Source organism: Coffea arabica, chromosome 8c (assembly GCF_036785885.1).
Source record: "Coffea arabica cultivar ET-39 chromosome 8c, Coffea Arabica ET-39 HiFi, whole genome shotgun sequence".
Taxonomy (NCBI): domain Eukaryota; kingdom Viridiplantae; phylum Streptophyta; class Magnoliopsida; order Gentianales; family Rubiaceae; genus Coffea; species Coffea arabica.
Window position 1 is genome coordinate 42,913,855 of NC_092325.1, and position 21,697 is coordinate 42,935,551.

Genomic DNA, 21,697 nt, shown 5'->3' on the forward strand with positions numbered 1-21,697 from the left:
ATTTCTTTTGCGTTCCTATTTGAATTAAAAAGACTGTGGAATATTTAGTAAAGATTCCAATTCTGCGCTGAAAACCTAGAAGAAAGTTTGAATCAATCATTATAATTAATATCCATCTCGTTGTCAAACTTTGAATTTGATGTAAGTTAAGGCCCTTAATTTAAAGACAGGTATTCCGGCTTGTTCCCTCTTGTTCTTGGTTTGAAAATCAAATGATATGACAACCAAATTCATATTTTGATCTCAGAAAAAAGGGAAAAAAATATTCTTCGACGATCTCTTTTGCAGTCTAAGTACTAAGAATTTGTAGTCGTATGCATAGTAAAGGAACTAAAATATGCCAATAAGACACAGGTAGCCTATTTCATACTCAAAGGACGCTAGCGTTAGACACAGGTAGCCTATTGCATATCAGAAAATAGAAACAAACATGTAGTAACTAATACTCAGTCAATTAATGTGCCGGCCATGCTAACCATGCAGTTCCTTCTTTCACATTGACAGTGAAAGTTCATTTGTTTTTATGTACACTAAATGGATTTTGACTATAAGTCCTATTTCTTTTAGTATTTGTTTGGTACAAACGTCTCACTCTATCTCTTCCCTTTTATCACTGCCACTCTCACCCTCTTTATGGCAGGACATCATCTTAAGCCTCTAGGCAAGTTTTGTTACAATATTAACGGAACATATTTGTTTAAATACTTATGTCTATCAAGTTTGATTTTATACTTAGGTCGTTGCGAGGAAGTTTGAGGCCCTCAGTAACGTATCTTGAGATTTTTGACTACCCTCATTAATCAACTATATATATTGATTATTATTGCAATTTGCACTGTTCACCAAACTTTGTCTTTCTTTTGGCTTTGACACAAACACCTTTTTAATGTTTTCTTTTTTGGCTGTAATTGAACATTCTTCTCTGTAGTTCCAGTTGGTCAGCTCAGCCCAGAGTCTACTTTTTTGAAAGTGGAATCATGGTTATAAGCTGATGCTCCATGATTAAGAAAGCATATCTATTAACTATTAAGAAAGGCACATTTCTTTTATTTGACACTTCCAACTGAGATAAGTAAGACAGAACTGTGGTCATAGTATCCAGTGTGAATTGATAAAGTATTAGAACCATCAAGGGTGATGAGTCTGATGACTGATGATGATGAGAATATGAAATCAGTGCAGCTTTATAAGCGATCGATGCTAACCATGTGGGTTCACTTTGAGATATTTTGTTTCTTCTTTCACGTTCATATATAAGACGATAATACTCTATATCTTTTCTTATAAAAACGAAATGTTAATCATCTGACACCTATAAAATTAGATCGACATCGTAGATCCTCCTCCTTTTTCTTGGCACTGATTCAAGAATCTTAATTAATGAATTCCTTTATGTCATTTACTCATTAGTCTTGTAGAGGCAAGGTTTGTCATAATGGACCATATCCAACTCTTGAACGGCAATATTAACACGAAAGAATCTTTGTAACCCATCCAATTTCTAAATTTCATATATATTGGTATCTTTATACTAATATTGAGTTTTTAATGCGAGAGAGACCAGCTCCTTTTTTTTTTTTTAAGAGAGAGAGGGGGGGTGTGTGTGTGTGTGCATGGGTGCTCATGTATGCATGGGGGAGGGGTACGTAACTGATTGAGTTTTAGTGGGTGTTATAGATTAAACACTACTATTTGTGGGCTTATAATTCATTGTGGTGGAAAAATAATTCGTTGAGTACAAAGTCGCAATGCCTTATGGAAAAATAGGAGCATACATATAATTTTGTGGGGCTAGCAAATCAACTTAGAATTCATTTTCATCGAAAATTTCCATCACCAAAACCAAGATTCTTGCAGAATGGGGTTAGTATATATACCATGCATAATAAGCAGAACTATCTTTTCTCCACCCTCCCCTTTTTAGTTTTCTTGTTCTACCTTTTAAGAAGCCGGAATATTTCCCCTTCTTTTGTTGCTTATCTACCTTTGATTCTTTTGTAGCAGTCTCATGTCCACGCAAAGTGGCACATGTTAAGGTGGAGCCCTTGATCTCTATTACCCAAGAAATCAAACGAAGAATCAAATCCCACAACGCTAGCACTTTTCTCACAGCAAATTTTGTTTCTTCCAAAACCTAAACATGAGAATTCATAAATTTTCCCGAGTCCTAGAGTTTGGATCGTTCACTTTTCGCTGTAGATCGACTTTCTTGATCAAAGCAATAAGGACTTCGTAAAGTGATACAGCCAAAAGTTTACGTGGTGGACAATTGAATTATTGGGAGAATATTTGGCTCACATGAAATGTGTATATGCAAGTAATATTAGGGCTAGCTCAAAAGACATTTAGTGAAGAGGAGATTAAAAAAAAAAAAAAAAAATCTATGAGGCTCCAAGAGAACTAAGGCTCATTTTACTGACTTGTCTTCTTTGCATTGGAACATCTCCTCTCTTAAATTGTTTCTGTTTCGACTTTTAAGATGGTAGGTCGTGAAACCATATGAAATTGTCAAGTAAATTTCGTGTATTTATCTCGTTACATATGGCCTAATTAGATGTTTCATGCTAGTATCTCCAGCATCACTGAGGAGAATTTTATGTAGGCTTATGTACGTAGTCATTCATATAGTGTTTCATCGATTTGAACAAATCTCCTCAATATGGCTTCCTTCATGGCAGCATTTAGCTAGAGCTATATCAAACATATAGTTAGTCAAATACAAAATGGGTATGGTACGAGATATCATACGTACGCGTATTGTACGAAATTTTTTTTCAAGAATATGAGTAAAAGTTTGGTGTAAAGATATATATGTGTTTGGCCAAATTACGTATATTAATTTGTACGTGAATAGTACGGATATATTTGAAAATTATGAAACTAAAAGTACCGTTAAATTTATATATTTTTTCAAAGATTATGCTATTTTTATATCAACGATAACTCTTATCCATGTGTATAAGACATTAAATTTATTAAAATTGTCACTTGTATATGTACAAAATTTATAGAATTATGTCACATGTCGTTGTTACAACTAGGAAGATAAGTCATTGTCCTTACTCTAAATTAAAATTTTTAAAAAAAATTAATGTATAATTTGTGAAGTATAATAAATAAAAATTTTATTACGTATTTTATATAGTAAATTGAAAAGTATAAACCATTTTTCAGAACATTTTTAAAATATACGAAATATAAAAGTTTTTTCAATCGTATGCATGAATGTGTGTTCTGTTGAGTATAATCCGAGTATTTACTAACTAGAATATCAAACCCCATTTTGAGGTAAAAGATTTTTTTATTTTTTTTAAACCAGTGGTGCGAATTCAACTTCCAAATGTTTAAAGCCCTCTTTCCAGTCATCCCCAGACCAAACACTAAGCCCATAATCCCGCATCTAAGCTCGTAGCTTTTTCAATGTTTATCACAAGGCCCAACAATAGTTGCAGACCCTGGTCGTTTCTGATAAGCCCCTTGTCACCCTCACCTGCCCGGTTACCTTGCATATGTCCAAACCCAACAAGGAGAAACTCTTTGTGTTGCCAAGAGCCCAATCATGAGACCCAAACCATTGACATTGATTGATTACGAAATTTCTTCCAAGATTTTTTTTGGATACGGGTGAGGGGGAGTCTAAGGAAGCTGTTGTGGGGACTATACAAATCCAACTAAACCAAAGGAGTGCTATAGCACAACCCTTAGATTTTTTTCGCTGCTGGTGAGATTTGAACCCTCACTGACAGCTCAAGGAGGAACTTAAGTCCCTCCTGGTGGCCACTGAACCATTGGCCCAGTGGTTGATACGGGGTGGTGCTCTCATGTTATGTTTTCCGGTGGAGCTTTGTAGTTCTCAGCCACTTCCCCATTTTGCAGAGAAAATTGCTGAATGTTTTAGCTAGTCAGCCTGTTTTCCAATTTGACCTTCATTAGCTGCAAGAGGCTGCAGCTGCACTTCATGCAAAGATCGACCTACAGCTTCATGTTTTTAATTCATCAATTATAGGTTTACAATTTTTCCCCCCCACTTCACTTTGGTGCAAGTTAAAACCTCGTTGCAATTTCTTGTTAATGCCCCTACATGAATCTTTACAGGAAAACAGGATAGTTAATTTCAGGGAAGTTGACTATTTTCATCATGTGTGGAAATTAATTTGCAGCCAAAGCTATAATAGGCTCTGCAGCTCCTGGTTTCAATGCTCCAATTAGAGGATCACAAGCCACACTTTGCAGCTCCTGTTCTAAAAATTTTGGTCGAAACAATAATGAAATATTCTTGTCGTCGACAGATCACAGAAGCAGAATCTACCACGAGCCTATTTTCCCAAATATGGCGTTCAGTTTCAGACTTGACCTCTGCTCTTCAAAGTTTTCTCCTCCAGCAAACCGCTGATTGCCTTAAAAATTCGGAAGGCTAAACATGCATGCAAGAGCGCCTACCAAAACCAGTTACAAGAATGCAAAACAAGGATTAAGTCAATTGTCTCGCATAAGCTGATCTTCTTGTTTAAACATCATTCAAAGCCCTCAAATTTTTACAATCAATAATACAAAGCAGGATGCTACAAATTTTACCACTTCAGGGTTGATCCTGCTCTTCTGCTATAATAAAAGCAATAAACTTTATAGCAGACGGACACCTATGTAGTCGAAATTCTTGACCTCCAAATGTTGCTGTGAACTGTGTCGAGGATGCATCTGAGTGGAGATGTTCATAACAATCGCCATTTCTACGGTTCTACCGTATTTATCAACTAGTTTTTTATCCATCAGTGGAAATCCGTATGCAAATTCTTTTTCTTCCTTTTTTTCCTTTTTAATAATTATTACTAGTACAAAACTTCTGTAATCATGTACACCCATTGGCAAATAAATAACAAAGAAAGAGGCGAGAAAAAGGACCACAACTACAAGAAGCTAATAAAATTACACCAAGAATCAAGCTATTTCCTCTAGTCTGGACTTGATCCTCTGCAAGGTGCCTTCAATAGCAATATCAAACGCATCCTTCTTGCTCCTCAAACCGAGTGAGCTCTCATGCTTTCTATACATAACTCTAGGCATCATTTCCAAGACCTTTTCTCTCATTCTCCTAACTTCAGCTCTTGGTATACTCATCAGCACATCCAAAACCCTCAACCCTTTAAATACTACCTCTTCCTTTGGTATAAAAACAGAGAACTCCTCATATTTCTCCTCAGGCAAATGCCATTGGTACTGCTTTTTGGAAGACAAATCCTCAAAAAACACAGGTATACAACCAGCAAGAATCCCATCAAAAGTGGACCTCCTAGTTGGTGTATCACCTGGAGGCTGCAAACAAAAAGTAGCCTGCAACATTGGCTTCATAACCCTTAACGGGTCATGCTCACAAACCCCATTTGAACAATCGACAAAATCACATAATTTAGTGTACCTTGTACCATTCACACTCATGCTAGTACTATTTTCACATTCAAGCCTAATACTCCTCCTAACATTGGGATTTGCCGAAATTCCACCCCCACCAGCAAACAACATTAAACTAGGTCTCCTAGTCCTCCTCAACCTGTTAACCCAAGACTCAAAAAATGCCAAATTTGGAGGATGAAATGAGGTGGGGTACGGAATTGCCCTTTCTTGCCAGGGGTATGCCCTGGCCTCAAATGTCAATACTGTGACATTATAAAATTCGGGCAATTCAAGAAATGATGTACCAAAAATTGGTGGATCAGCAGATAAAGGTTGGATAAGGTCCCACGCCGGCCTAGCCATGACCAAAAAATGGTCGTGACCAAAGTTTTTATTCCATATATTTGGTGAATCTTGATGTACTAGGTACTGATACAAATCTAGGCCATGTAGAATGCTGGAATTGACCTCTGGGCCATAAAGGTATTTCAAGCTATCAATGCCTCCATAGTATGGGAGGTAGATGGCATTGGCTTGATTTGGATCAGAGGTAAGGCAAGGGTACTCTAACATGCGACGGTGGAAAATGAGTTCAAGCATGAAAGGATCTGTTCTGTACCAGCTGTGGGAGCTGTTGTGAGTTTTTTGGCCTAAGCCATGGTTGGAGAGGTAAGGGCAGAAGTTGTCGAAAAGAGGGTATTCGGAGCAGTTTTTTAAGAGGTCAACATTAAATTGGGGTGGGAGGTGGCGGATGTGGATCCATTTGTCGGTGCAGTCTGATTCAGGATCTGTGTCTTGGGATTGAGAGATGGTGGTGGAGCTTAGGAGGAAGAGGAGGAGAATGAGGGAAAAACTGGGAAGAGGTGGTGGTGGTGGCGGCATGATGGGCTGGGGTGGTTATGGGAAGAGACGGGTGGCGGAGAAAGAAAGTGGGCAGAGGGATAAGCAAGAAAGATTGGATCTTTGGCTCCATGGGATTTTGACCAGGGAGGACACAGTTGTGGTTACGTGTCCTTTTGTGAAGGCTGGCATAGTTTTTGGTTTGTTCTCCTTTTCAGACTGTTTGTTTACAGGCTGACGCAGGAAACTAGAAATGAGATTTTGACTTTTTCTCTCTGTTCTTGATGGCCATCTTTAAGTCATGGATTCATCATCATAAAAAAAAAAAAAAAAAAAAAAAAGTCATGGATTCGAAACAACCGCCTGAGCCAGTAAAGGTACCCGTTTTTGAAGTTAATTTGAGTTTAAATTTGAATGATATCTGTCTATCAACTACTCTCCTCAAATTATATATTTTTTTCAAAGACGATAACAGTTGTATAATCTAATCTATTCTACATTAAGGAGGAGGGGACGGACCTAAGAAGGTCCAGGAATAACTTGGAGGGGACTAAATCACCACCGGATCAAACGGGTGTACAACACACCCGTCTGAATTTTTGTGAAACAAACCACTCAAACTAGATAAATATTTGAATTTTAGCTCAGTCTACTAGCTAATATTCAATGCTAGAAATAAGCAATAGGCATTTTACATGATTACGTGCAATTTTTAGGGCACTTGCACAGAGTCTCTGTGTAATTTTTTTGTTCTTTGGGGTACTTTTCGACTAATTGAATCTCATTACTACTCTTTAACTTGTGATCAATGCTATAAGATTACAAGAATCTATAATAATGAAAGTAGAGCAAATAAATAACAATTCAAACTAACGCACAATTGGTGAAAATTGCACGCACTATAAATTAATTCACGTAAAATGGCAGAAGAAAGACTTTGTGCTAATAAGAGAATAAACCAAAAAGATAAAATGGTCTGAAGTGGTAGGCAATCAATAACTAATAAGATGATGAGTTCTACTTCGGCATATGTTGCTTTCATGCCAGAAGAAGAAAGCATTTAACTGGAACAATGCAACTATGTTTTTCTCTCATCTCAGAAAATGGGAAAGTGGCAACCAACAACTAAGAAATAAACGTCGGTGGAGCTAGGATGAGAGTAACACTACTCCTAGAATTTGGACTGGTCTGGCGATCAACCAGCACGGTGGGCTTGATCAAAGTGCTTCACATGGGCTGGGTTAGATTTACATAAGCTTCACAAGGTCAATGATATCCCACTCAAATGAATAAAATTTCAGTATTTTGGCGGCCAATTTCATATCCAGAACTGACATACTGCAAGCCTACATATATATATATTTGAGAAGTGTAAATTGCCCCTCTTTCCTTGTTCATCTAAAGAAAAACATCCCAAGAATTTCAGGCAGATTCAAGAATCATGTCCAGGAAAACTCTTCCACTGGAGCCAGGATTTAACAATATGTTGAAGGCCACCGGTATATTTCAATGTTCATCTCTACTATCATTCCTTTCCCCAGTTTTCCAAAAATCCAATCACTAATTTCGTTCATTTTCTTCCTTGCAATTCAACCAAATAAAAAAAATTTTTGGCAGCTCTGTTTGGAAGCAAGAAGGCATCATCATCAACATCAAGGCCGTTCAAGAACTACTACAATCAATGGTTCAACACCCTCAAGAACTCCCTCCTCCCTCATCTCCGCCGTGCGATGCTCTCAGCCTCCTCCCCTACTCTCCTCGCCACCCACGTAGACGCCATGCACCACCACTTCCAAGCCTACTATGAAGAGTTTGATCTCTGCTGTTCATCTTCCATCAACAGCCTTCCCGAGCTCCTTTTCCCTGAATGGCGTAACTCCCTCGAGAAGCCCTTCCTCTGGCTCGGTGATCTCCACCCTTATCTCTTCACGAACCTCCTCAGATCATTTCTCGATGATGAAGAAACAGAAAGAGGAGTAGGAAGAGGGAGTGAAGAAGATGACGACAAAACAGTGGTGGATCTGCCCCTGTTTCGGGAGTTTCTTGGTCATGATGATCATCAGCTGCAGCCATGCAGCGGTTTGATGGCATGGGACAGTCCATCCAAGAGTATTTCGATGAGGGTTGATCAGATTGAATGCGGGCTGAGGCTAATGGTGCCGCCTCTGGTGGTGCGTGCAAGAAACGCGCAATCAGCCTTGGTCGAGAGAGTGGGATTTGAATGGAGGAAATATGAAGGGAGGAAGGAGGACGCGGAGGTGGCGGTCGGAGAGGCTATGATGGCGGCGATGGAAGAGTTGGTTAACGTTTTCTTGGATGCTAATAGGCTGAGGAAAAGTGTCCTTGCTGATATCCTGAATGCTACCAATGTTTATCAGGCGGCTCAGTTTTTTGAAGGATTAGCCCGATTTCTTGTTGGGTTTCACGATCGGCAATTGCTTCGGGAATTTGAGAAACACAAGGTGGCAATGAATTAAGGAATTCATTCGATTTCGATGTCCTTCTTGAAGCGAAAAAACAATGATGTGATGGGCTACCCGAATTTCTTGCATAATTTGGACGGTCTTTCAGGGTCCTCTGTTTGTTTGCATAATTTGCCTTTCTGGGAATGGCCTCAAATCGGGTATTTGGTTTACAGTTCTTCAAGGGAAAGATTGGAAGTTGTTGTAATCTTAATTAGACAATCCAGAATTTTATTCTGCACCCCAAAAAAAAAATTATAGAATGTTGATCTCAGATTCTGTACTTCTGGCCATATTGATGAATTCAATTTCATTTTGCTCATGTAAGTTCTTCAATGGTCTTCATTAATGGTCTGATTTCTGAAATGGTGCTTAATTTAACGTGATTGGTTCATTGATAAGCGTACTGATTTCTTGCATAATTTGATGCAAAAGTTTCCATAGGTCTACTGACTGGCCCTATTCATTTCAATCCAGGTCTGCTTGTATTGGTTTTGATACAAGCGTTGAGGTTCCGTGTCTACAAGATGGATTGGTTTCATCAGGTTGATTTTGTTGATTGCAATCCTCAAATGGAATGGAAAGGGTGACAATTTGTTGTTATCTGCATATTCGAGTCTCAATTTCATTCTTTAAGGTTGCACTTGTACAGGTGACCATTTTGATGGTTTTTAGTTTCCTTCTGTCCTGAATGATAATATAAACTGGTCTCCGCGAAAAGATGTCCTTTCATTTTTCTTCGTTCTTCTTCTGCCCGAGGAAAATGTTAGGAGAACCTTTATAGTTCTGCCCTATAAAGTTTAGGAGCATCTGGTAATGGCTATCTCTTGTGGTGCCAATGAGCCAATGGTAAGTGAAGCTATCCATGAAGACACTGAGGCCTCTGTCTGTGGGAATCTTTTCTGTCAACTTGCATTGGACTTGGACCAAAACTATCCAAAACTTGCAATATACTAATCCTTCAATCCTACCCCAAAACTTTAAAATCCTTTCTTGCTTGCTAGACTCATGCACTACATCCTTCAGTGCTGCTAGCCCAAGCCTTTTGAATCCTTTATTGCTTACACTAGATGACTCTGTCTGACTCATGCACGATAGAGCTCCTTTCTTCTTTACTAGCTTTTGGATAGCAAGCCCAATCCAACTAAAGTTAGATTAACCCCTTTTTGTCAACGGGCTGTCTTCGTTAATATTTGACTGGCCATACTTATCTGAATCTACCACAAAGAATAGGAAGAAAAAGGGAACCATTTCAATTTTTGACACTAAAACAGCGGATTTCGCATTTCAAGATTAATTTCAGCATGCCTTTTCTTTTCTTCCTATTTTCCTCCTGGCTAGATAGAAAAGTTTGATCCAGATAGTTTCTGGAACTAAGGATTACTTTAGCCACAATGTCACAGGGAAAAAAAATCTGGGAAATTGATCAAGTTGCGGAACTATGGCTTTCTTTCGTAAAATGAGCTTTCCGTCGTACGGGACTTGCCTAGTGCATTTTACCCCTTCGTGTGATTCGCGGAATATTGCACGAGGCGGAGTTTACCAATAAGTACTTTTGAGTAGCTGTTGCAGGTTCTCTTGTCAACAACAAAAAAAAAAAGAGCCCTCTGGAAGTATCTGCATTTCTGAATTAAGTCCCAAACTTGATGGCATCACTTCTGTAAATTTCAAGTTGTAGACACGAATTAATTTGGAGAAGCTAATCAGATAGACCAGCATATGGTCTTGAATACTAACCTTCTATTGTTTTGCATGGGGACAAACGAGGAACTTGTACAATTGTTGCATGGAAACACAGCCACGAACATGCAAATGCAAGTTGCAAGAGGAAGAGACACAAAGTCCAGGTCCAGATCATTAAGTTCAGAAAAACACTAATATACGCTTATAGATTTAATCCCACTTGTTGTGGCTATGTCAGTGAAAATTTTCTATGTATTTAACAGTAGTCCAGGTATGAGTAAAGATCAGATTACGAGGGATTACACTAATGGCAAATATTTGGAGTTTTGTCATGAACCTTATCCAAAACTGTCATAAATGGAAAACATCAGAGGGATGTCTGAGAAATTGTACTTTACTAACTCCCAGATTCTCTCTAGCTATAAGATTAAGTAGCATCTTTAGCTGCTTTACTCTACCAGCCGGCGGAGGTGAAACAGCTTCAAGAAACAACTCTAAAACAGCCATTATACTCTTAATTGTAGGAAAATTAGATGATTAATGCGTCTGTTATGTTTGCCAAATCTACGATATAGATGAAACTCTACTCTCCCTATTCCCTCCGGAGTAAGTAGATCAGAAGGAATGGAAAGCACAGTGTTAGTATAGGAAAAGACGAGATTGGTGAGTGACATATTCATTGGGCAAATTTAACAGTTGATGGCGGGGTGCCTTTGTTACATCACCTAGTATTAGTATTAGAAAGAGGAAGAGAGAATGATTAGCATGATGAGCAGTTCATTTGAATAAGAGAACGAAAGCAGGGACATTATATTAGATCGTACAAACACAGTAAAATTACTAGTCCCCTTAATTTGTACCAAGATAAGATGATACTCAAATTTAAAGGGCTTATAGCCTTTTTTATTTTTTTCCAAAAGCTTATAACCTTATAATATCCTTAACTTCTCCAAGAATATCCTGTTACCCTCAAAAATCAATCTCAACTGAGACAAAGAACCTAATCCGTCCCACACCTCTTCTTTCATTTTTTTGTCTTATGATCCAAGTAAACGTACACACGAAGTTTAGACCAGAAAATCAAAGCAACTTGGATCAATGAGTTCTAGTCATGAGATGCACGTTTAGGGTTTTAATATCGAGTTAATGAAGTTCATGGTTTGAAAACAAGCAACAAAAGGCTGTCATTTTATTGCTTTTTGAGTTGCTTTTGCCTGCAAGCAAAGGCATCCACAAATTGTGATTTTTCATCGCCCATGATTTTATATGAAAAGGGACCTGTGGGACTTTTCTATGGCTCCTAAAGTATGCATAGAACTTTTCAAACTAGTATAACTTTACCTTAACAAGAAATATAGTGGAACATCAAGTTAGGCAACACAAGTCCACCTCATTCGTGCCAAAAAACTAACTTTGCTTTGTAATTATTGACTCAGTAGTGACACTAGCTACTGTCCTGAAGCTTTTGGTGTTTTCCATGTCAGTATGATTTAGATAGCATTAACTTGAGGGTTCTTGAGATTTTGAGCAAGAAGATAGGGAAGTTAAAGAGTTGCAGATTAAAAAAAATCCCTTGAATTAATTCTATTATTGCAACTTGCAAACATAAACTATCAGAACTGTGTAGAACTGAAACAGCGTCAGCTGAATGATCCCTTATCCTTTGGTCCTACAAATATTGCAACCTGCAAAATAAATATCAGGATTGAACGAGATACTAATCCGGAATACCTGCATAAGAATCTCTTCAGGTGATGAGAAGATTTAAAATCAGGACTGCTTCCTTCATTCTGTATTCCATTGATGTCTGCATCTCTGAAATAGATTATATAATTTGGCCGATCTTAGATGTGCTATTACAGGACTAGGTGACACTACGGTTAGGAAAGCCAGATTAATTGTGTTTTTCTTACAACTTGCCAACGTTAATTTAGTTTATTTGCTTATGATCAAATAGTCTTATTGATAGGTGCTGCAAATCTTCTTCCCTAGATAATATATTAACCAGGTTGTTATATGAACACATTGGAATCCCTAGATCCATGCAGTTGAATGTGGTATTATTAATCGGAACCTTTTAAAGCTGATTATCATACATAGCTTTGAGATGTGAATTAATGTAAGGACTTATATTAGCTTATTATATTGGACCAGCTCTGCGAGGTGACTAATTAACAACTATTATTCCCGTCTTTTTCTCCCCTCCATCTTCATGATCATGAACCAAGAACATGTTACACGAGAGCTTTATTTAAATCCTTACCCCATTTTTAGTCACATGAGCGTTGGACAAGTGCATTACAAAAGAAATAGCATCAAGAGTTTATTAGAAAACCTCTGTCAAATCCAAGCTATAAACAACATGTCGGCTTTCGACATCTTAAATTTTTTTGGAGCAATACTAAGTGGTGGTTTTCATTAGTTGATCACCACAAGTTCAAAAAGAAAATTTCAGTTCCTTTGGGACAGGAAAGAGACTTTATAAAGGAACACGAAGTTTGATTTTCAGGCTGTGGCCCTGAACCACTTTAAAGTCCTTGTGGTTCAGGTAATTGGATGTCCTCAAGCTTAAAGTTAAACGATTGCTGGACCACCATCAACATGGTCCTCTTTCTTAAATAATGTTATTCAACCACATTAGGTTATTTTTCCCAAAAAACCCAAAAAAACAAGAAAGCTAAATTCTTAGTTCTCAAAAGAAAGACAAAAGGGGTGCAAATCATGCATCTACTGTTGAAGATTACTTGTCTGAAGGACCATCTAACTGATTACAATCTCTTCACGGAAGTTCTGTCTATATTAGTGCTTGATGTCCTAACTTCTGCACAGAAAGCAATATATATATATATATATATATATATATATATATACACTTATTAATTCAATCATGATTGTATGCTACCACTTACAATTCTCAACTGATTAAGTGTATTAAGACCCATGTTACACTTGCTAATGCAACACTTCACAATTCTCATCTATATCTATATCTAATGCAAAAGGTGAACTGCAGTGAATGGGTGAATTTGTCAATACATTTGTTTGAATTTGACTTTTTTAATATTGATTGTTAGTTTTAACAGAAAAATTAATGGTGATACTTTAATCTAAATTATGAGAAAGCTAATATATAGACTTTTAAATTATAGGGGATTGCGTGATAAAAACACTAAATCACAGGAGAGTAAAGGATAATTTACCTTATATAATAATATAACGAAAATATAAAAGTGTGTTAAATGTTTCTTGCTTTCTAGATCTACCTATATTGCCTTTGATTAAAATGTGATCTACATATATTACCCCTTACTTAAACTATTAGCCATCCTATCACAGCACTAATACTAATAGTACGATGGTATAGGTTTACTAATGTCCTATTAAAATAACACTAATCTCCTATGGACACATTACAATATTAGTTCTCACAAATAACGATCCTTATATAGAAGTGCTTTCATATATTCAACAAAAAAAAATACAAAATAAAATGTAAGCCTTATTAATTGTTAAACCATGATGAATTTCTTTTCACTGGCTGCCAACCACAAATTGTTTGTGTCCTTCCTCGCCTCCTTACCAGGGACGTGAGCCTTTTAAGTGCACCCTTGATCTAATTCACTTAGAAGATTGGTCAATTTTTCTATATAAATCAAACGTTGACTGTTAATTAAAACCATTGATCTCAAATGATTAATCTAAACGTCGGACAGATTAAGTGTCAGACTTCGCTCGTGTGGCATTGGATCTGACTCTTACCTGGTGACACATTTGGCAAGCTTTCGCTGTCTGCAACTTGTGTGCCTGACTGGAATTAACATCCAAGGAAAAACTTGACTGCTCTCGTATAGGGGTGGCAATTCCTGACACGACCCGAAAATATGACACGAATCTAACACGAAATTAATGGGTTTGGGTTGAGGTTTTGGGAGTTCGGGTCGAACCCGATGAACCCGAAAAGAAAACAGGTCAATTTCGGGTCAACCCGTGGTGACCTGATATGACCCGATGTGACCCGTTTACGAATTAAAACTAATTTAATAAACATAAAAATTATTTTATCTAACTAAACTAAATCATTCTTTTTTTTCAAAGGCATTAATTACTTAATCCTAAATGAATTTATTTAACTTGTGTGAAGTTAAAATTATTATATTTGGACAAATAATATATTATGTTATTTTTTACTTTTATGTTGTTTTAATTTAAATTATATTTGGTTTGGAATAAAACACTTTTATGGTGTTTAATTTATTTTAGATTTGGTTTGAAATTATTTATTTAAATTTTTATTACTTGATGATGTAATTAAGTTTGTGAAAAAATTGATTTTATTAGAAATTACAGTGATAAATTAATAAATTAAAATTAAGTTTCGGGTCATTTCGGGTCCACCCGCCAACCTGCCAACCCGAAATTTTCGGGTTCGTGTCAGGTACCCTGACCCATTTCGGGTTGGCGGGTCAGGTTCGGGTCAGCAGGTTCTTTGTTATACTTAAACCTCAACCCGACCCGCCAACCCGAACCTGACCCGTTTGCCACCCCTACTCTCATATATAATAGATCCACGAAAAAGGAATTTTCAACTCTTATAATTTATGTTGACTTGAAAAAGTAATTAACCCATTGTTGCAGCTGTAGCCTATTTGGTTCGTCAGAAGCTTCATCAACCCACACTTTCCAGACTTGACACAAATGTGTGGCGAATCAAAGCAAAAGTCCAAATACCAGAATTGCTGGGCACCGCCCAATCTATTAGTTGGTTCAAGAGTTTCAAGGCCATCAGAGCTGATAGCTGCTTCTTCTCGAAGTTCAACAAAAGATGAATAATACCAAGTATAGCTTTCTCGTTAAGAAATGACATTTTGCTTGTAAGAACTTCCTAATGAGATCATGGCTGATGCCTGGGAGTTGTTGGTTGGTTCACTAGATTCTAACTCTAGTCCAGTTTCGTGGATGTCTACTTTTTTTTTTTCGGGTCTGGAGGCTAATCCCCCAGGTTGGACAGAGTTTCGCCCCAAAGATATCCAACAACGGTAACACGTAGGGATCAAATCTGGGATCTTACTGTAACTACAGACGATCAGTTCCAGCCGAGCTGCCCACGGGGGCTCGTGGATGTCTACTTTTCCCCCTTAAATTCGTGGCATTAACACATGCTAAGGGGCTTTAACGACTTGGAAACTTCTAAGTCATCATGGAATTAACAAGTCTTTGCATTTCTTTTAACATGTCATTATGCATGGAATCCGTGTTACTAAATTCATAAATAAACTTGGTAAAATTAACTGATCAATTACGTAAACGGACCAGTCAATGTTTCACAAAGAAAATCTAACATCAGACTACATTTTACTAATCATTTCATTGTCATGAAAAGAACTTTAGCAATACATTACAAGAATTTCTCTCAATAAAGTCGAAGTCGCAATTTCTAAGGCATTTCGAGGTTTGTCCGCATTGAAGGATACATACAAGCACAGTTGATCAACGACATATCTGTCACTCCATGTGTATGTGCGAGTTATGTTACTATCAAACTCAATCGTTGGGATTTTAGAGTTATGCTTGAGGGATCATATCTGACCCTACTGAAAGCATTTACCGTTTGACAAGTCTATATTGCATGACAACGTACAAATAAATTCGATATTTGAATATTTCAAATTAGTACCAAGATTCGAGTTGAATTTCTTATGCTCATTCTTAATTAGCACAAGTAGTTGAAATGCCATTGTCTTTTGAATTTTAATCGAATTTGTAATTGCTCCTCAAAATTTTTATTGTCTTTTTATACGTGTTGCTTTGTCATCTATGATTCTGTCTAAGTCCTAATCAAGAATCATACATATATCACTTCCCTCAAAAAAAAAAAAAAAAAAACGGAGAGAATGTTACGGTGCTAGCATGAATTGTGAGATTACATGCAGTTCATACACTAATTCGACATTTCTCGTGTGAAGCTTCACTAACTGTTAGATCTTGAATTCAAATGGTTTCACCCGTTGCTACTACGTTTCTAATTGAATGACTAGCCTAAGGCTTGGTCATTGAATTATAGACATGATGAATCCAACAATTTCGTGTTTTCCAAGTGACAGAACATTCAACTCAGTAAATTCTTATGTGAGAAGGAGGAGTTCAATTACACTGTATGTGTGTGAAAAATATAAATGCAAATGAATTGAATCGAGTCAAATTTTGATTTAATCGATTGAATCGAACTCAATTTTACCAAATTTCCACTCATAAAAGTTCCTAGTTCCCACGACCAATACAAATGTGAAGTGTACGCGCAAAATAATGAAAAGATTCTTAGAATCTTGATAATCACGAGAAGGATACTAATCATGTTCGTGCTTTGACGGAAATCACTTGTGAACTCTTTACCTCGAACTCCTCCATTTTCTGCGCGTTCTGAGGACTCGGACGTTTTCAAGTCAAGACTTGGCGGTTAAAGTCGCCGCCACGTCATCTCCGAGTCAGGACTCACTCGTCCTGTGTACTTTACCCGGTCCCACAACAGCAGTTAGTCCACATCCTAAGTGTGGCCACGTCAGTAAGTCAACGTCGTCGTTTAGACATGATTGGCAATTTGGCAAACATTTTGGCGGGCCTGTAAAATAATTAGCTTCGTCTTTGTCTCACGCGGTCGTGACAGCGAAACCTCGTGGATCCGAGGTGGCAGCACTGCCCATGTGTACTCGTAGACTTGAAGAATGCATGCTATACTTCGTACACCTGCACTTCTAGTTACTTGGAAATTAACTAGTACTACTATCTTAGCGAGAATATTTCATATTTATTAAAGTACAAATTACCTTTTTACCTCGGATGGTTTGGTGTTTTATCATACAATCACCTATAGTTTACAAACATATGTATAATTCTCTCATGATTTAGATTAAAGTGTCGCCTTAATTTTTCTGTTAAAACTAACAATCAGTAATAAAATGTCAAAGTAAAATTAATAAATTCACCCTTTCATTACTTTTTTTCCTATTTTTATTTTTTCTTTTCTTTCTTTCTTTTTTTTCGGAAGGGAAGAGATGATTTTGAAAGCCTATACTTTGGCTTACAAATTCTTAATTTTCTCCAAATAAAAAGAGATGGAAGGAAATAAAAAATAAATAGATAAGAAATAAAAAAGATGGAAGGCAATAACACAAATAAATAAGAAACAAAAAATACCTAATCTTTTTTTTACTACAAATATCATTATAGGTTGTTCAAACAAATCTTTAATGGTATTTTTTGTTTCTTATTTATCTATTTTTATTTCAATTTCTTCTTTTTAATGTTTGGAGAGAAAAAAAGAAGTAATGAAAGGGTAAATTTATCAATTATTAGTTTGACTTGAACTTTTTACTATAGACCATTAGTTTTAACAAAAAACTAACGACGCCACTTTATACCAAATCATGAGGGAATTATATACAGATTTTTAACCCATAGCGGGGTTATGTGATAAAACATCAAATAACATGAGGGTAAAAGGTAATTTACCCTTTATTAAAGAATCTATTTAATAAGTGTCCATTAAATACTCGTAAAGATATAGTTCAATTGTTCATATTTTAAAAATATAAAATTAAATAAGAAAAGTTTATAAATGTAAGGGAAGGTAATAATTAGGTGTGTGTATGGTAAATTATGTGTGATTTAGGTGTTATAACAACTAACAAGAGTCTATTAGGCACTTGTTAAAAAAACTTTTTTAAATTAAAACCTTAGAAAAACCCTTTTAAGTTAAAACCTCAAGAGTTGTTCAAGTAATCATCAGCCACCAAAAGATGGCATTTTATTGTGGTAAGACTAGAAGTTTGATTTTAACCGTCATCAAAAATCTAGGTAACATACGCAAAGCAAGTTACTAATTCATTTCCACGAGTCTTACGGACTGGTTTGTGAAGATTCCCTAATAGTTCAAATGGCTGGAAAAGTTCAATCAATTACAGAATAATTCAATCAACTTTTAAGAAAAGAAAAAAAAAATCACTTGAAGGAGATTTGCCTGTGTCATGTTTTATGTTCATCCAAATTAGGTTCTGTTGGTTTTTCATGTGAAAATGAAACATGTTATTTTCTTGCCACATCTATGCTAACGGAAAATGATAAAATAATCGTATTTTTTTTTCATGGTTTGTTTTCTTGTCATCTCAATTATGCAAGTCTGCTAAATAATACGACAATTTGTTCATAATTGAACCCGAAATAGTCGCTGGCCTCAATCTTGATAGCAGTATGCTGTTCTTACTTCCATTATTGATCAAGGTACCCATCTATATGGATCAACAATTTTCAGGCATTAATGACAACTCGTAGTTTGCACATTAAAACTTACACAACGCGCGTAAGAATTTAGAATGCTAGTGTGTGGGTTTAGGCTTTTTTTTTTTTTTTTTACTTGAAATAAATGCTTGCAGTCAATTACTACACCCAAATGCTTTTCCATGAAAGTACAGTTTTTTTTTTTTTTAATCAAGAACAAGAATATCATAAGTACAGTTACGACTCCCAGCCTTTTCTTCATCAAATCAGCTTCCTCCAAGCTGTTCAAATAAATCAGAATCAGCAACTAAAAGCTTTTACACCTTTTGGGTCATAAAATTCAGAATTAATATCAAACCGACACATCGGACACGGTGCAAATAGTCATTCTTGAATTAGCTGTAGGAAATCATTTTGGTGAAATCAATTTTAAAATGTGTATGCAAATTCCGTAAGCATGATAAAAGCGTTTCTTCAATTGACGCTGCGTTTTTCTTTTCCTCACAAGATTTAAAGTATTCTCAGATGCCAAATCTCAAAGGCTTTAGGGTTTTCGATCTTCTCTTAAAACATTTTCTTCATGATTTCCATGAGAAAACAAAGAAACTTTATTTCCATTTTATGCTCCACAGTTCTCTCGTATATGCTCTAGCAATTATTATGTTCGACGCCACATGCAAATCGTGTCAATAATTGATCGCACTTATACAATATGGAAAAGAGAAACGATAAAGAAGAGGAACATTAATCTTCAACTGCAGGGACAAGTCAAATCAAAGAAATAAATTAAGCAAACAGGAAAAGAAATAGTGTGAAGAAAATGAAGGCATAAATTGATGGAAACTGAAAAGCATCTCAGTTAAGAACTTATTTAGTATTAGCTGAATGTTTGGTTGGCAAACCTTTTCTTTTGTACAGCTAGCAGATCAAATATGAAGCAAAAACAACGTCTACCAACCACCAACCAAGTCATATTTCAAACCAAAAGGAAAACGACATTAACTAATAGGGGTTTATATCTACATGTCTGACTTAATTGCAAAACCTTAGCTCTAGCTGTTAGTTGATATGAACTGCAAATGCAGTACTAATTGCTTATTTGCGGTCCACTTTAGCTTAATATGCACGGTACTATTTCTTAAGGCTTAGATTCTCAAAGTTAGATCTTGGTAATTTATTCATGACTAAAGTTGTAACTGGTCAAATTCTTACTCCCTCCGTCCCGTTTTGATAGTCCTGTATTCCTTTTTTATCTGTCCCAAATAGGGCTGCAAACGAATCGAGTCGCTCGCGAGCCGCTCGCGAGCCGCTCGAGTCAAGCTCGAGTCGAGCTCGATGTTAATCGAACTCGAGTCGAGCTCGAGCCAGCTCGAGTCAAACTCGAGCTCGAGCTCGAGCTCAGAATATTAAGCTCGTTAGCTCGCGAGCCGGCTCGCGAGCTTGGGTATATATATATATTTTTTTTATTTTTATTTTTATTTAATAATAAAATTACATATATTATATATATATTTTTTATTTTTTATTTTCATAGTAAAATTACGTATATGTCCTTAATATTTTATTATTTATTAAGAAAAAAATATTATTTTATTTATTTATTTTTTAATAAAATATTTATTTTTTATTTTTTTTCGAGCTCGAGCTCGAGCTCGAGCTCGGCTCGATTTGATTCGAGTCGAGCTCGAGCTCGAAATTTGCCGGCTCGTCGAGCTCGAGCTTGGTAAAATTTAGTCGAGGCTCGGCTCGATTAGCTCAAAACTCGACTCGGCTCGGCTCGTTTGCAGCCCTAGTCCCAAATTGTAATCCACTTTCCGATTGAAGAATATAGTTGTATTTTAATTTTTCTAAAATACCCTTATTCAATGCAAGTAGTTGTTACTATAAACCTACCCCATTTAATGAGAGTTGATTCTTTTTTTACCATCAATTCAAGTTCCCATAAAGTTGTACCATATTTAATGTGAGGGTATTTTAGGAAAATAGCAATCTAAATTTACTTTTCCAACAAAGTTAACTACTTTTTCTTAAACTGTGTGAAAAAAGAAACAGGACTATCAAAGTGGAACAGAGGGAGTATTAATTAAACATCTGTTTTTGCATTTAGTTATTCACTCACCCTAACCGTGTATGTTATCTAAACTTATGTAATTGGTTTACAAAATTCTAGTTCATCACATCTATGTTTTTGCATACGTCTTTTTTTTTTTTTATATCTATTGTTACCGTTCTGTATCTACTCCTACTCCTTATTTAGCCTATACTAAGGGGGTGACCCAACAAGGTCACAGGGAATCGACGGAAACTGAACTATTATCGATCTAAGCAAAACCACACTAAGTGACAACTTTTTGATGAAATACAAGATTTGAACCCTTGACCTTCAACCTCAAAGTAAATGCAGTGGCCAACTCCAACAAAGGAAGTTGGTTTTTTGCACACGTCTATTCATCAATGCCTTTTTGACTTCTGCTGGCTAGATGATTAATAAATTTACTCAACATTTCATTAAATAATATCTTATATAACACGGGTTTCTCTTACGGTGTATTTAACAAGATGATTAACTTTTGGACTTTCACATGCACCTCTCCTCATTCCACATTGTTCAAGCTAGCGTTCCCTTTAGTTAGTCAAAAGCGAAATGGTGAAGAAGTTAAAAAAAAATCTGAAACCGTCCTGTTTTTGGTGTTATTTAGCAGTGGTCCATACCCTGATATGCAGGCATGATGTAAAATGTCTTGGCAGGCGCCATTTAAAACTTCTCTCGTTTCCCATTTTATACCAAATGATTCTTGTAACTACCACCACCTTCTTCTTCTTCTTACATATTTGTTTACCCCATGGGAACCTTAATTTAGGCAACGGCGGATTGACTGGTTCCACCAACCACTGAACTTTCTTCCATTCACATGGCTAGGCTATAAGTTCTAGTTTTTTTCACCTAACATAACATGTTCCTGGCCCCTGGGAATATACCATAACATGTTCCTAGCCCTAGGAAAAAACTCTGAACTGAAGTGAAGGCCATTCCGACACTAAGATCATCT

General features: G+C 36.5%; 2 protein-coding genes across 2 annotated transcripts; one reads left to right on the forward strand and one right to left on the reverse strand.

Annotated features, from left to right (window-relative positions):
- Positions 1-4,471: 4,471 nt before the first annotated feature.
- LOC113704340 (probable xyloglucan galactosyltransferase GT19) lies at positions 4,472-6,435 on the reverse strand. The gene has a single exon (XM_027226191.2). It carries the CDS (start codon positions 6,271-6,273, stop codon positions 4,939-4,941), a length of 1,335 nt encoding a protein of 444 aa, XP_027081992.2. The 5' UTR covers positions 6,274-6,435; the 3' UTR covers positions 4,472-4,938.
- A 1,075-nt stretch (positions 6,436-7,510) lies between these two features.
- Positions 7,511-9,015, forward strand: LOC140013292 (protein INAPERTURATE POLLEN1-like). Its single transcript, XM_072062513.1, has 2 exons — positions 7,511-7,730; positions 7,849-9,015. The coding sequence occupies exons 1-2, from the start codon at positions 7,673-7,675 to the stop codon at positions 8,706-8,708; spliced, it is 918 nt and encodes a 305-aa protein (XP_071918614.1). The 5' UTR covers positions 7,511-7,672; the 3' UTR covers positions 8,709-9,015.
- Positions 9,016-21,697: the final 12,682 nt, after the last annotated feature.